The sequence below is a fragment of the Gadus macrocephalus genome, chromosome 7 (assembly GCF_031168955.1).
Source record: "Gadus macrocephalus chromosome 7, ASM3116895v1".
Taxonomy (NCBI): domain Eukaryota; kingdom Metazoa; phylum Chordata; class Actinopteri; order Gadiformes; family Gadidae; genus Gadus; species Gadus macrocephalus.
In genome coordinates, this window is record NC_082388.1 from 5,944,430 (window position 1) to 5,960,032 (window position 15,603).

General features: G+C 42.3%; 2 protein-coding genes across 2 annotated transcripts; both read left to right on the forward strand.

Moving 5' to 3' along the window:
• The first annotated feature begins 263 nt into the window (after window positions 1–263).
• LOC132461163 (uncharacterized) lies at window positions 264–13,154 on the forward strand. Its single transcript, XM_060056208.1, has 4 exons — window positions 264–890; window positions 10,739–12,509; window positions 12,623–12,720; window positions 13,109–13,154. Exons 2-4 carry the CDS (start codon window positions 11,361–11,363, stop codon window positions 13,152–13,154), a joined length of 1,293 nt encoding a protein of 430 aa, XP_059912191.1. The 5' UTR covers window positions 264–890; window positions 10,739–11,360.
• On the forward strand, window positions 2,886–7,118 carry LOC132461286 (uncharacterized). The gene is made up of 5 exons (XM_060056331.1): window positions 2,886–6,108; window positions 6,192–6,303; window positions 6,456–6,757; window positions 6,844–6,930; window positions 7,030–7,118. The coding sequence occupies exon 1, from the start codon at window positions 3,526–3,528 to the stop codon at window positions 4,951–4,953; it is 1,428 nt and encodes a 475-aa protein (XP_059912314.1). The 5' UTR covers window positions 2,886–3,525; the 3' UTR covers window positions 4,954–6,108; window positions 6,192–6,303; window positions 6,456–6,757; window positions 6,844–6,930; window positions 7,030–7,118.
• Window positions 13,155–15,603: the final 2,449 nt, after the last annotated feature.

Sequence of the window (15,603 nt, forward strand, 5' to 3'; positions counted from 1 at the left end):
ATGTCACCACTTTTATTGTTTATTTACTACTTAGTGATGACTCAATTCCCACAACAAATATTTGTGCTCAACTATGTTGACCATCCAGAACTACATAACAATTCTCATTTCCACAAACTCTGACCCTATTGAAAAATATAAATGAAATATAATCAGACACTGAATTGATGAATCATTTATTTCAAATGCATATACAGGGACCAAATCACGACAATTCCTTCCATTAACAAAACAATTGAAGTAAAATTCATGCGTTTCACGGATTCAAGTGAACAATTGAAGGTTTACATTGGTCAACCAGGACAGAGCATAAAGGCCGTGGAGAGGCTGAGGTGGAGAGTATAGCTAAAACAGTGACTGCTAATCAGAATCCAATCCAAACTAATATTAATGCTGTCTAGTGCAATTTTAAGTTACAAGAAAATAACAGCAGTGCCTGACCCACAGGATTAGACTGAACTGACAATCAACCTGAGTTTAATCTTAGTATTCGGTAACCAAGGCTGAAATAAGGTCATCAATGCAATTTGAAATTGTGTGAGTGAGAGTGGGGTTGGGCAATGATATAATCACGGGTGTTTTGTTGAGGCTGCAAACTCGAGGTTCTGATGTCGAGTGGCCCAGATAGCCACCCCACGATCACGAGTGCTGTGTTGCTTTGATACATTAATTAAACCGCCGACTAATAAACCTTAAAACACCAGATTATCCTATTATTATACGAATTGCCCCCCAGTTTTTGATCAAGCTGAAGTTGTCCTCAAGCTGCAGAGAGGCTGGCTCAACTGTCGCTGCCGAGTCAGGGTTGTGAAGATGTCCTGTTGATTCCGGATGTCTCTTAAATGGTGGATCCCAGCGTCTTCAGTTCGGTCCCTGGAAAAATAAAAAAGGTACTAATTTAATACTTTCTGTTCAAACACACACACACACACACACACGAGGAGCAGTTGAATAACATATCAAGCGAAATGAAAAAGTGTGCGAGGACAGCTATACAAGAACAATTGTGTCTAGTTTACCGAGTTTGACCAAATCGGTCTTGATTTTATGCCTGTAGCTCACAGCTGCACAAGATGTGAGAAGGGACCAAGTAATCTCCATGCTGCCCTCTGCAATACTTGGCAAAGAGGAGACCAAACATTGTTAATGCAAGCTTTCCTTTTCGATGTATATGCTTACCTAAATCTTATTTTGCTTTTAAAAAAAAAAGATTGAAAAAAGAAAAAAAGATTTTCGATGGCGCCATTTCCACACTTTCTTTTACAGTTTGTTGTTTTGTTGTAATTCTATTGTTATAATTTATGACACCATGAATTAAGAATCTCAATGTCAACGTTTTATTTTAATATTTGTATTTGTTTTTTTGCATTTACACAGTACATTGCAATATGATGGTCTATTCTGTGTGGTTGAATTGAACTAAAATGAAATTGAATAACAGAATGCCTTAAAGGCTGATATCTAACATGTCTGAAATTAAAACTTTAATTTCATACTGGATCTTGCTATCAGTTCAAGCTTTTTCGTTCCCTGTTTTACAACCAATTAATCCACAGAAGGGCACATGTTGGTAGGGCTGTGCGATGAGGGATTTATTTTTCACAATATACCATATATATCTCGATACTTTTAAATCTCATCTGAAGGACCCCATCATTTATTATATAGGCCTACTGTATTATAAACCCAAATACTTGGGTTTGTATATTATATCATCACACAACGTGATGCAAAAGGAACACTGGAACAGAAACAAGGTTGAAACGCTGGCTCAAATCCTCAGGTTCTGTCCCTTCCCGTTTACTCACTGTTGGTTGGTATGCCATAAAAACTAAGTGATGATTTTGTATTGCTGTTGTTAGAACAGCCGTAGATTACACAACAAATTATGAGTTGTGCAAAAAAGTACCGCTGGCAAGGGCCCTTGCCAGCTAACAAGGGACGTCCTGGGGACGTTCGGGGACGTCCCTGTTTGGTCCCCTATAGGTTATACCGTGACGTTGTCCTTAGGACGTTGTTTAGACGTTATTTAAGTTCCTAAAATGTCACAATTAGTAATTTAATTTTAAACTTTCAGTTTGGTTTCTAGTTGGTTATGATATGACATTATTTTAAAAACTTTCGGGGGACATTCGGGACGTTCCAGCAACGTCCCTGGTTGGTTATGAAAATGACATTATATTAAAAACTTTCGGGTGACATTCGGGACGTTCCAGCAACGTCCCTGGTTGGTTATGAAATTACATTATATTAAACACTTGATCGATCGTCATTAAAGCTGACTTGATACGAATGTAGCAGCTACGTTATTAAACTAGTGATCAGATCCAGCCTTGTGTGGTTGCTATAGAAACGAGTTACCTACAGCTGAGCTAACGTTATTCACCGTAGTTCTAAAGGGAACTACTTTTCGAGGGAGATGAACTTAAACAGAGTATACATTTAATAAGCATGCAATACGAATAAGAAAAAGGCTAATTATTAAAGTATTTGAATTGTTTCATTATGTTGGCCGGCGCGAAGTAGAATAAACAGAATAATCACCTCAAGGCAGGGCAATAAACAGTTTGATATGCCCGGCTCGCAGGAAGGTTACCGGTAAGCCGTCCACGAGCCGGGCATATCAAACTGTTTATTGCCCGGCCTCTCTGTGATTATTCCTTACTTAGCCAACTTTAGTAGCTATACGTTGGCGAATGTTACAGATTAGCTAACGCTATAGCTATACAAGTTATAACAGTGGCTGCATTTACGTTCGTTGTTACCACTACTTTCCTGCCAAAATGACGGCAAAACATCCGGAGCGCTATGTATTGAAAGTAATGGCAGAAATACACAAATCTAAATTGCCGCAGAGGGTAATAGACCTGAATTTTTTTTTTTTTTTATATATATATTTTTTTTTTAAATATATATGCTATGATATGAGTCATTGGAAAATGTATTTGTGGCTTAGCGATAGGTCAATTACAGTAGGATTTAAGTTTCCAGTGCATAGTTTAATGAAACTCTGAACAGGCTACATAACCTACAGACACGTAACTACGATAATTAAGTTAGACAAAAAAAAAAAATACTACTTTTATCAAAATGACCCACAAGCTGTCCATTACAATTCCAATACTTTTGTATTATTTAAACTGCACTACATACGTCAACCATGCACAATTCAATATACATTTTAATATGGGATATTCTGTATAAAAACCACCAGGCAATATATAAATACAGAAAATAATGTGTCAATTTACTCATATGGTTATATTGGCTTTTTGCTATGGTTTTGTTGCTTGAAAATGTATACATTATAGTTCTCAATGGCAAGAGTTTAACAATTTATGCTTTTTTTTTCATTTTGCAACTTCTGTATTTCCGGGTGGATGTACTTTCTGAAGATATGGCAAACAGTGCTGGAAGATCTGACGATCTTAAGATGTTCAAAAAAAAGGTAGGATAATACTAATATTATTTTGAAATTAGTACTGTCACTCTTCAATCAAATACAAAAAAATAAAAGGTTTTATAATGTGGCTCAAAATCTTCAAGGCACACCATTTTAGGGCTGTATCCACTGAGCAGATGTCGTCAGCTGATCAGAGGCGAGAATACAACCGGATCTGGCCAAGGGTGTCAAGAGCCCAGAAAAAGAATACACGTGATGGAGAACCAAATGAGCTGCAGAATCACAATGATCAGGAGATGTACAGTGATGATAGCCCTGGGAGTGGAGGTGGATGTACCATTGAAGAGCAGCTGCATGACGATACCAACATTGTCCCTGAGACTGAGTTGGAACAAATGGAGACATCAGAGGATTCCTGTGATGGTGATGAGGACAGTGCAGTTGCCTCTTCTTTTAGGGAGCAACTTAAAGAATGGGCCATTGATTTTGGAGAGAAACACAATGCTGTGGATGCCTTATTGAAGGTCCTGAAAAAAAATGGTCATCCAGAGCTTCCTTCCACTGCAAGAACCTTGTTGGAGAGTACCAATGAAGTGGATGTGGAGACTGAGTCTGGAATGCAGTGTGTTCAGTTTGATGTTAGAGGGCAGATTCTGGAACATCTTAAAAAGTATCCCCAAGCAGTGCTTGAAAAATTAGACAGTGTAGACATCTCCCTGAATGTTGATGGCTTGCCTCTTTTTAAAAGCAACAACCAATCTCTTTGGCCTGTTCTCTGCTGCATCAATTTGTCACCTAAATCTATTTTCCCCCTGTCTCTGGCTTTGGTGTCATCCAAACCAACCTCCCTCAACTTCATCAGCAAAACAGTCAGCAAATTGGAGAACGTGATGCAGAATGGCTTGGAGTGGGGAGACAAGGTGATACATGTCCAGATAAGGTGCATAACTTGTGACGCTCCTGCGAAGGCACTTGTCAAGTGTATCAAGCAGTACTCTGGGTACTTTGGTTGTGACAGGTGTACACAGAAGGGGTTCTGGGATGGACGGATGACCTATCAAGAGGTTGAAAACCTCACACTGAGGACTGACCAATCCTTCAGAGAGGTAACTCAACTGGAACATCACCATGAAGGAAAAACATCACCTTTCTCCAACCTCTCTATTGACATGGTCACATCCTTTCCTGTGGACTATATGCACCAGTGTTGCCTTGGGGTAATGAAGAAGCTTTTGCTTTTGTGGACAAAAGGAAAGAAGGAGACAAGAATGTCCTCAGGGCAGATTAAGGAGGTGAGTGTGAGACTTGAGCAACTGAAGACAGCTATTCCAAACAATTTCGCAAGAAAGCCAAGGGGTTTGGAACATCTTGAGCGTTGGAAGGCCACAGAGTTCCGTCAGTTTGCTCTTTACACTGGCAAGTTAGTCCTGAGGGGAGTTCTTCAAGATGACCAGTTTGAGCATTTCATGGCTTTCAGCGTTGCAATGTGCATGCTAATTTCTCCAAGCCTGGTGCAAGCCCACTGCTCGTATGCACATGAACTGCTCTAATTTTTTGTACAGCAAGGAAGGTTTTTGTATGGGGAGTGCTTCCTAGTCTACAACGTCCACTCCATGCTGCACCTTGTTGCTGATGCTAAAAAATTTGGCTGCCAGGACAACTGCAGTGCATTCCCCTTTGAGAATTATCTTCACCATTTGAAAAAACTGGTCCGCTCGGGAAGAAGTCCTCTGGTCCAAATTGTGAAAAGACTGAATGAGGGTGGAAGTCTCAGGAGGGAACTTACTGAGAAAGAAGGCAAAGTAAGTAGCAAACATCCAAACAACATTTACATGCTAAATGACAAAGCATGCTGTGAGGTATTGTCAACAACCCCAGAAAAAAATGATGGCGCACAAATGTTCCTTTGTAGGGTGTATAACCACCTTGAACCCTACACCTCGAGTCCCTGTGACTCTCGCCTTTATGGAGCAATACGGACAAACATCCGAAACACAAGCATGAAACTGTTATCAGAGATATGCCTCAAACAAAGGGCAATCATGTTTGAGGAGGAATATGGCTCACGAGTGTTCTTTACCATTCTCCACTCCTTTTCATGAGACTCTACCTTGGCCGCAGCATCGCCCCAGTCTCCATCACTGACACATCGCCTCAGTCACCATCACTGACATACCTGGCAGCAGCATCGCCCCAGTCTCCATCACTGACACATCACCTCAGTCTCCATCACTGACCGACCTGGCAGCAGCATCGCCCCAGTCTCCATCACTGACAGACCTGGCCGCAGCATCGCCCCAGTCTCCATCACTGACAGACCTGGCAGCAGCATCGCCACAGTCTCCATCACTGACAGACCTGGCCGCAGCATCGCCCCAGTCTCCATCACTGACGCATCGCCTTAGTCTCCATCACTGACAGACCTGGCCGCAGCATCGCCCCAGTCTCCATCACTGACGCATCGCCTTAGTCTCCATCACTGACAGACCTGGCAGCAGCATCGCCCCAGTATCCATCACTGACAGACCTGGCCGCAGCATCGCCTCTGTCTCCATCACTGACATACCTGCCAGCAGCATCGCCCCAGTTTCCATCAAAATGTCTTTGTACTTCAGGTTCATCATCTGAAGTTTTCGGTGGTGCATTTTCTTGAGGAAAATGAGGTGGATGTGGCACCATCATTATGGTTGGCGAAGAGCAATGGGGTAAGGCAACTCATTGAAAATTGCATAAATTGCATGGTGTCATACAAAAAAAAGCATACACAACAATTGCAAATATCTTACAGGTTCTGAATTGCTATTGGCCGGCAAATAATGCCAGCGTTCTGGCAAGACGCTGTGCTCTGCCCGACAAGGTACTTTGGAAAAAGTACAAAGTTCGCGTTTTCTCTACAACAGGTAAGATGTGTTTCACCCCCATAATGACAAATACATTTGTTGTGCTCGAATGATAAATAAAATAAAACAATTTAAACCTAGAATCGCCTTTGACTGATAGCATATCTGTAATTTACATTTAAATTCTAATTGTTGCACCTTTCCATTAACAGACAGCTACAGCCTGGCCAGGGAGAGGGCAAGAAAGGGGCAAGACACCTCTCAGGTGGAAACGGTGGAGATAAATTCGAGGAGGATAAACGTTCCTGCCAGGTACCAGGAGCCTGATAGTGACGGTAATTATGTGTCTATACGTATATATATATATATATATATATGAGTTCTCTGTTGAATATATTGTAAGACTCATGTTTTTAAAAAAAAAAATTCATACATGCCTCATTAAGATGAGGAAGTAAAAAAAAAAAAAAAAAAAGAACAATAAAACCTGGAGTGTTGCCAAGAGGGCCTGCGTGTAAGTATTTGCAATAGTAGCTATGGTTGAAAAACAAAAAAGTTGTTAATTCTGTTTGCCAACTGTTTCTTTTTCTTGTTTTGCAGTCCCTTCACCACCTATCATCACACCTGTCAGGGTCGATGATGAAGGCATGGCTGGTGTATCAGCTGCTGGAATCCAACCACATAATAGTAATAGTTTGTTAGTTGGTCAAACTAGTTTGTTGGCAATTATTCAGAGCTAGGCTACCTAGCCTACATCACTTATTGTTCTTTGCATTTGCTCTGCAGTTACTCCATGTGAATCCTCCACCATCGAGGGAGAAACCTATGAGGCCTTTCAATGTACCTTAATACAGACACATAGCTACACTATATAAACCTATTTGTACCTGTTCCCAGTTTAGCCCTGCATTTACATTTTCAATGACTTGATTATTGAAATAATTTGGTTTTAGGGAACCATCATGATGAGGAGCCGGAGGCTGCTGCTGCCTCTGAACCCATTCCACCACCACCACCAACTGCTGCTGTCACCACTCCTCCTATTGGCCCAGGTATGTCATTTAACATGAGAGAAATTACATTTATTTTATGCTACACTTCGTTTTATGTGGTCATAAGGGTCCCTATGCATGAATGGTATGTTATGAGTATGACTAGTTATGTACTCATAGCCTTTCATGTTGAATGTATTTTTGTCTGTTACCTGACCCAAAAATGTTGTTTCCATTTGGAACAGTGAGGACACCAAACCGAAAAAGGGAGACGGAGATCGAGACTTTACTGCTGGAGGTGCTGAGGAAGCAGAACGCACCTGTGCCTCCACCTGTCCTCTCAGAGGATGAGCACTTTTTAAAAGCAATACTTCCTTCCCTGCAACGATTGCCACCCAATGCAAAGGAACAAATTAAATTCCAAATGTATACATTATTACACGAGGCAAACTGTGTTCATAATCCAGTAGAGTTTAATCAATCAATTTGGACCAGTCGATGACTAAGTTCTGGGGTGACAATCGTTGCAGGGAATGATCCATGCCCATTTTGTTTGTTTTTTTTGTTTACACACACGCACACACACACCAATAAAAAAAAAAAAGGTATACCAAAAATGTGTCTTCATATTCTTTATTGAATGGCCATTTATGTTGCTTGAGGGAAATAGATTTTGGGGTCACAGATTTTGGGGTCCAAGCAACTTTGTTTAAGGTATTTTTGTCAGTTATGTTGTGCCCTGCTCGTTGAAGAGCACAACCAAGAACGGGAGGTCCACGCAGCAACAGTTAAATGAACGTTACATTTATTTAATAACTCGAAAAAACCCACAAATCAGCATTCTGTAGTGTAGAGTTGTGTTTACAGTTAAACTAAACTATGCTAAAGGGCTAGAATAACAACCCCAAACAAAACCCAGTTGGGTGCCAGGCAGCACCAGCCTTCCAGGTGGGAGAGCGAGAGCGCCATGTTGGATTCCCCCCATCTTCTGCTTCTTCGGCCTCCTGCAGGTGAGTTCAATCCCTCAATGAGGTGGCCAGCCAATCAGCTTCCCTGGAAGAAGAACAGAGGCCAGCAGAAGGGAAGCAAGACGGCTCAGGACTGTCACAGTTACCTGATTACAAAATATAAACTAACTTTAACATTAACAAACTTAGTTAATAATGGCATATTACTGTTGTATGTTAAGGAGACATTCTTCATTAAGTCAGAAGATCACTGTCAGGAAGTTATTTCAGGTAATTTCAGGAAGTTTTCTCAATAGTAATGTGTGGGTGGCGCTTAAAAGAGCCGTTTTGGGTGTGCTGGTGCGCTACACGTTGTCTTGCCATGGGACGGTTCCCTCAGCGGAGAAGTAGGACTTGAAGGCCTCCCGAATCCTGATGGCTTCCCTCGCTGAGTTGTTGGCAGCAACTCTCCGTAGACCTGGCAGTGGGTCCACCTCGCCAACTGGGATGTTCCCCCTCAATGCACTTGGGGGGGTGGTCCTCCGCATGAAGTTGTGGAGAACACAGGTAGCCTTCACACACTTCTCCGCAACCTCAACGTTGACCTCGAAGGCACGCCTGTAGACCCTCCACTGGGAAGAAAGGATCCCAAAGGCATTCTCCACAACCATCCGAGCTCGGGACAGACGGTAATTGAAAACCCGGCGCTCTCTTGCCAGGTTGCGACCAGGGAATGGCCTCATGAGGTTTTTCCGAAGTGGAAAGGCCTCATCAGCCACAAAGACATGCGGCTGTGGTCCTCGGTGGTCAGCTCCTGGTAGTGGCAGGTCGGCAGGCAGTTGGAGGGTGCCAGACTGAAGAGCTGCACCAAAAGCAGAGTTGGCCAGAATCCCACCATCGCTGGTTCTTCCGTACCCCCCCGACATCAATCACCCGGAAACAATATTCCGCGTCTACAACCGCCAAGAGAACAAGAGAGAAAGTTCCCTTGTAATTGTAGAACTGGGATCCTGAGTGAACAGGGGCTTTAATGACCACATGCTTCCCATCTAATGCTCCACAGCAAAGAGGAAAATTCCACCGCTCCTCAAACCTCCCTGCAATGGACCTCCACTCATCTGTGCTGGGCACAGCCATGAACTCCTCCACCAGAGAGTCCCATATTGCAGTGGCAACATCAGGGACAATGCTGGAGACAGTGGAGATCCCAACACGGAAACTATTTGCAATGGTCCTGTAGGAGTCCCCAGTGGCTAGGTATCTGCAGAATAAAAAAAAAAGTGTTGTAGTGAAGATAGTATAGGTATCATACATTTACAATATTTCTTCCCCATTTATTTATAATATTTTTTTTTTTTACAAAGGAAGGAGTCATATTTGCTCAACATAATGGATCTATTTATTGTATTTGACTACATACTATACTATTGTCGGCAGAGGATAATAATAATAATAATAATGGTGGTGTCTACAATGGAAACGCCTGCTTGGTGAACCTGAAGTAAAATGTTTATGTTTCGATTTTTGACACACAAATTATGAAACCACTCACCGGAGACAGATGGACAGGCGCTCCGAAGCTGAGATGGAGCGCCTGTAGTTGGTGTCCAACCGAGAGATCCTAGCACCGATCCTAGCTAGCAGGTCATCAAACTGGGCGGGAGTCAGCCTCAAATAGCGCTGGAAGCATTCGCCATCCAGACGGAGCTCCTGCAGAAGACGGTGAAATTCACCGAGCTCTGTACGGCTCTGCTGAGTTCTTCAAGGAAAGTGATCGAATCCAAAGGAATAGCTTTAAAGAGACTTTATTTGTATAAAATATTTTCGGTATGGTAAACTGATACTCTGAAGCAAAGAGATTGAAGATGTATTCTAAACACGTGCTGAGCGACTCCAAGCTGATCAATAGTCCTAACCCTGTCCAATAGCTACCGGGAGTTTCTGAAGACAATACTCGATCTGTAGGCTGTTATGGTCTGAACAGCGCGGTCCGGAAGTAGTGGGGGGAGCCGATGTGGGGTAACCCTCGGTTTTCTCGCCTGGTCTGTGGTGCTGCCTTCTGTGGCTTAAGTATTTATTGCAGCCTTCAGTAAGGTCTTGCTCCCCTTGTGGCTATGTATGGTATTTACGGCTTATATGTTTGGTCCTACTTCATTGGGTCTATGTGTGGGTAGCTTAGATTCTTAAAATACGTAACAGCTCCGAATGGTCTCATGAACCCATAAACGACGACGAGCATTCCGACGTCTCTCCCTCTTCCACAACAGGTAAAGAGATATGATCGTCGTAATGTCGGCCATGGTTGTGAATGAATTCAGAAGCACCGCGGGAAAAACTTGCCGCGCATCAAAACTGCGGCGCAGCAAAACCTTTTGACGCGCCGCAAAACCTTTGCCGCGCTGCAAAACTTTTGACGCGCCGCAAAACTTGATTTGTGGCGCGTCAAAACTTCGGCGGCAACGCGTTCGGGCAGCAAATGCATCTTTTGGTGTGAACGCAGGGTAAAAGTTTAACACAATTACATTAATTTCCTATGCATTTCTTTTTGCATCATAGATCATTCCCTCCAGTCCCCGTTGACCTCATTCTTGTCAGGTATGTGTATAAAGCCTTGTCAGCCTTAAAAAGCCAATTCAGAACAAAGATACACAATGCAACGTAACAAAACCGTTGTAGATAGAAGTTGCAGCAGTGTGAATTGAACGTTGCAAGTCGTCATAAGACAGTTGAATTGCAGTTACAAGGTTTTAGAACACTTTTACTTCAGTGCTGATGACGTCTTGCCACTCACGTCAGTCAAGGCCAGCAGAGGCTTCACGATATTATTAGGAGAGTAGGAGAAAATAATTATCCACTTTGCGTAAGGAACGCTACTGTTTGCAAAACATCAGTCGCGTAACAAGTATGCCAAGTATGCTTTATTGGTTAACGTTACCAGCAAGCTAGTTAGTAAAAACAAGTGGTATAGTAAAGGTGTCGTTATGGAAACGGTGGTGATGTTGATAGAAGTTGCATGGGTGTGAACCCTGTTGCATGTATTTTCATCGCAAATCTTTGGTCTGAAGCCCGCATTTGCATCACAAATCTTTGGTGTGAAGCCTGCTATAAGACAGTTTATGGCTAGATTGTATTGAAACCTCAATCACACGTTAAAATGTGAAACATTTTACTTCACAGGATGAGTGAGGAAAAACAGTTACGGGCAAGGCAGTACCTCCGTTCATGGAGATCTGCTAAACAAGTGATGAATAGGATAGCTGAAAGCACTGCCAGTGTTTGTGTCACAGAACACCATCTGGCTGATGCCAGCTTGTCCAGCAGTCCATCCGGTGTTCTTGCGCCTGTTGGTGACATGGACAACTCCTTGGACTTGGATGAGTCATTTGAGGATCGTTCTGCTTTGGAGGATGACCTCGATGACTGGATGGATGTTGATCCCTCTGATGATGAGGAAGAGGTTTTAGGGGATGACCTGGAGGCGTCCGACCAGCGTCCGGCATCGCTCGCATCTGACCTCGCTAGCTGGGCTTGCCAGTTTCAGGTGAAACACAACGCTGTTGATGACCTTTTGAAAGTTTTGAGAGGTCACGGACACACTGACCTGCCTTCCATCACCAGGACACTCCTGAAGACACCCAGGGAGGTCAGGATCACTTCAAAGTCTGGTATGGAGTATGTCCATTTTCCTATCAAGGACAAATTGCAACAGACTCTATTGAGATACCCAGCAGACCAGGTCCCTGACTGTGTTGACCTTTCCTTCAACGTAGATGGGCTACCTCTGTTTAAGAGCTCAGGAAGAACAATGTGGCCCATCCTTTGTGCTGTCCATTTAAAACCAGTGTCAGTCTTCCCTATCACCCTGACTTGTGGAGGTTCGAAGCCACAGAATCTGGAATTCCTGGAAGACATGGTGATGGATGTCAACAACCTCCTGTCCAGTGGCCTGCAAAATATGAACAAAACAATAAAATTCCACATTCTTTGTTTTGTGTGCGATGCTCCTGCAAAGGCCTTTGTGAAGAATGTAAAACTTTGCACAGGCTATTATGGGTGTGACCGGTGTGTGCAGAGGGGTGAGTGGTATGAGAAGGTTACTTACCAAGACACAGAGGTGGTGGCTCGTAGTGACGACTCCTTCCGCCAACAGACACAGGGCGAGCATCATCATGGTAGCACCCCGCTTTTGGATTTACCCATAAACATGATCAGTGCATTTCCCATCGATTACATGCACCAGGCATGCTTGGGTGTAATGAAGAGGCTTCTCTTCATGTGGTGCAGAGGAGTGAAGGGCCTGAAGATGTCGGCAACCCAAATAGAGGAGGTCAGGTGTGTTAATGGGCGACAAATAACAAGTGGTGATATTCAACACACATTTAAAAGAGTGTAATTTCTAATTGTTTTGGCCCACCTGACTGTTTAGATGATTGGGATCAGGCCGTCAGGAGGAACAAGAGGGCGGAGACAAAGTCCTGTGTGGAGACAGGAAATGAGGACAAAGGGAGGCGGATCATCGTCAAACCCCCCAAAAAAAGGTATATCTGCACATCCTTGTGTACTGTATTAACTTAGTGTTAAAAGTGCAAGCAGCAATTCTAAACAATGTGTAAACATGTAACACTGTTATTTGTGTTCGGCTAACATGATTCTGTTCAGGTGAAAAGAAAACAAAGAAACGAAATGGGAAAAAGGCAGGACAAGGTCCACATTTCAGGACTTCCCTTCCTCCTCCACCCCAGATAGAATCCCCCATTCCACGGCGTAGCCCACTACAAATATCTTCACCCCCTGTGACTGATGACGGTAAAGTTTTGCAAGGGAATAATGGTTAAAAACAAATACAAATAATTGTATAGAAGTCAAGAAGACACTGGTTCGAAACAAAAACACATAACCTAAATTCTTATCTGGTTCTTTCTGTAGATTACTCCCCTCCTTCACCGGCAAGAGACGTTTTTACAGAAAATGATGGTAAAGTTATGTATGGTAATGATGACGAATGATGATGACATAACAGTAATTCTATGAGCCAAGACAACAAAGAGTTTGAAAAAAAAAAAATTACATTGAATTATTGTTTTGTACTTTCTGCAGATGATTCGATCGCATCTTCATTTGAAACGCCATTGCCTATCTCTACTGGGGACGGTAAAGTGGTGGGTGGAGAGGGTGGTTAAAACCAAACTAGTAACTCTTATCAACAGGTTATGACAGTCATCTGTCTATACTAACCCTACACATTATGCTTTATACACATTACTTAGGTGACCGAAGAGAGAGAGAAACCATACCAATCTGGGCAAAGAATATCAACGGTAATACATGTATTGAACTGTATTGCACTGTATGCAAATGACACCAACTTCTACTAAATACACTCCTCTCATCTCAACATATTTTTTTTACAGCGACATTGGAGGTTCTGCTCCGAAAGCTTGAGACCGTTGAGCAGAATCAGAGAGAGGCTCTATTATTGCTACGGGCAAATCGACATGGGGACCCTGGGGAAGCTAGTGTTGAGTTACTGCAGGCGCAAACTCAGGCCGAACTACAGGAACTCGAGGAGCACCTTAAAAATAGAGATTTCACAAAAAAAATTGTAAATGTACGAATAATGGTGAAGTGACTTTAGGCTATATTGTACACATGTTACCAAGTGTGCCACATGGCCCTGCCATTGAGCTTTTTTCATCTTTAGTTCCCTGTTGTTAGCTAAGTAGTTAGAGATGAGCAGTCCATCTTCAAATACCTTAATTTGGTTCGCCCCCCTCAAAAGAAAACACCACCAACACCACATGAAAAATACAATGCAAATACTTGCCTTAACCATGGTTGTTTGATTTCCTTAGATTTCCCATCTGAGCCTAGTTGGGGGGTCCAATCCTGGGGAGTGTGTGAGGAGGGTGTTGCGCTCTGTGGCCTCAAACTTTGTTTGGAGCAGCTACAGCCTTAGGGGAAAGAAGGGGAAGATGCCACTGCTTGGCACAGCAGTGGGCAGTACCATCAAACGTAAGTCTAAATATGTGCAAACAAATCTATTTAGCTGTTTCAGCTATTTTTCTACACCTTTTAGCTGATGTGATCCGTTTCTTCCAAAGACTCCTCATTTAGGGATGGGCATGATTAATCGACGATCGACTAATTGATCATTAAGAATTTCGTCAATGACGTAAATTTTTCATCGATAAAACGAATGCTAAAAAATATCTTCACACGGTGTGTCTTTTTACAATTACCATTCGTATTGTTGTTCAGCAGAGAAATACAGACGGACCAATTGCGAACTACTGCAACTGCTGATGCCATCTCTCCAAGTTAAAAAGTAGCCGCACCCACCCCAAACTAATCGGAATAAGTGTATACATGTCGATTATAGCCGACTACACCACCTATTCTATTCCACATGGAATTCTATTCCGATCAGAGAATTATATTTAGATTAGCCGCGTTTACATGGACACTTCTGATCCGATTCGATTTCTAATCGGAATATATCTATTCCTATCATGCAATCAGAATGTACTGTATTTATGGCAGTTACAAAAGTGGTCAGTGTGGTCAATTTAATCGAATGCCCATCCCTATCCTCATTATCACTGACCTTGGTACCGTGAAAAGCTGGCTGCATTTTTGTCTTTGTATTGTAGGATGTGTTGTTAATGGAATGCTTTCAGTGCATCACATCTATTTATTCATATATTGAGTGTACTTTCTTTAACAGAAAGCCCTTTATCATTGGTATATTTTTAATGTATTACCTGCTGTTGTTGCTCAGGAGTTGAAGGGGACCAAAGACTTTCACCCTTGTGCTTTTGCTGAAATGCAACAGTACTGGATTTGAATTAAACCTGATGGGGAATTAAAATAGTGCAAGTCATTTTGACATCACACATCTGTACACATCATGCAGTTACAATTGACAGAGGCATGCAGCTGGTACAGATAGAGGCTAAGTGTAAAGACTGTTCAGACATATCTCCTGTTGCATCACAACTATGTTATACAGTCCATGCCACAGGGGGTCTTCACTAACACTCGGACATCCCCACTCTGACATTTTAATAAAATTTAAAGTTAATTAGTGGAGTTGTTGTATAAGTCCTCGTGGCTACGGCAGAACAATACCGGTGTTGTTCTATCCATTACCAACCCACTCTCACTCATGCTATATTGCATAATAGTCTGGATTCAGATGCAAGAAGTGCATAACTAATATACACGTGTATGAATTATACTGTCGTGTTTTGGTTTGCATCATTGCAGAAAATATTATAAAAAAAATATATATCTTTATTGTCCTCACAGTTGATCAGTTTTCATTCTATTATACAGACCAAAATGTATTAGCTGTGTACTTCATCTGAATCCATACAATCCCATTCATTTTTAATGAATGAAATCACAAAGCAACAAGTTCC

Coding starts and splice junctions, on each gene's coding strand:
- LOC132461286 (XM_060056331.1), top strand. CDS start 3,526: ATGTGGCTCAAAATCTTCAAGGCACACCATTTTAGGGCTGTATCCACT.
- LOC132461163 (XM_060056208.1), top strand. CDS start 11,361: ATGAGTGAGGAAAAACAGTTACGGGCAAGGCAGTACCTCCGTTCATGG. Junction 12,510..12,622: donor CGGCAACCCAAATAGAGGAG/GTCAGGTGTGTT, acceptor GATTGGGATCAG/GCCGTCAGGAGGAACAAGAG. Junction 12,721..13,108: donor GTCAAACCCCCCAAAAAAAG/GTATATCTGCAC, acceptor TTCTTTCTGTAG/ATTACTCCCCTCCTTCACCG.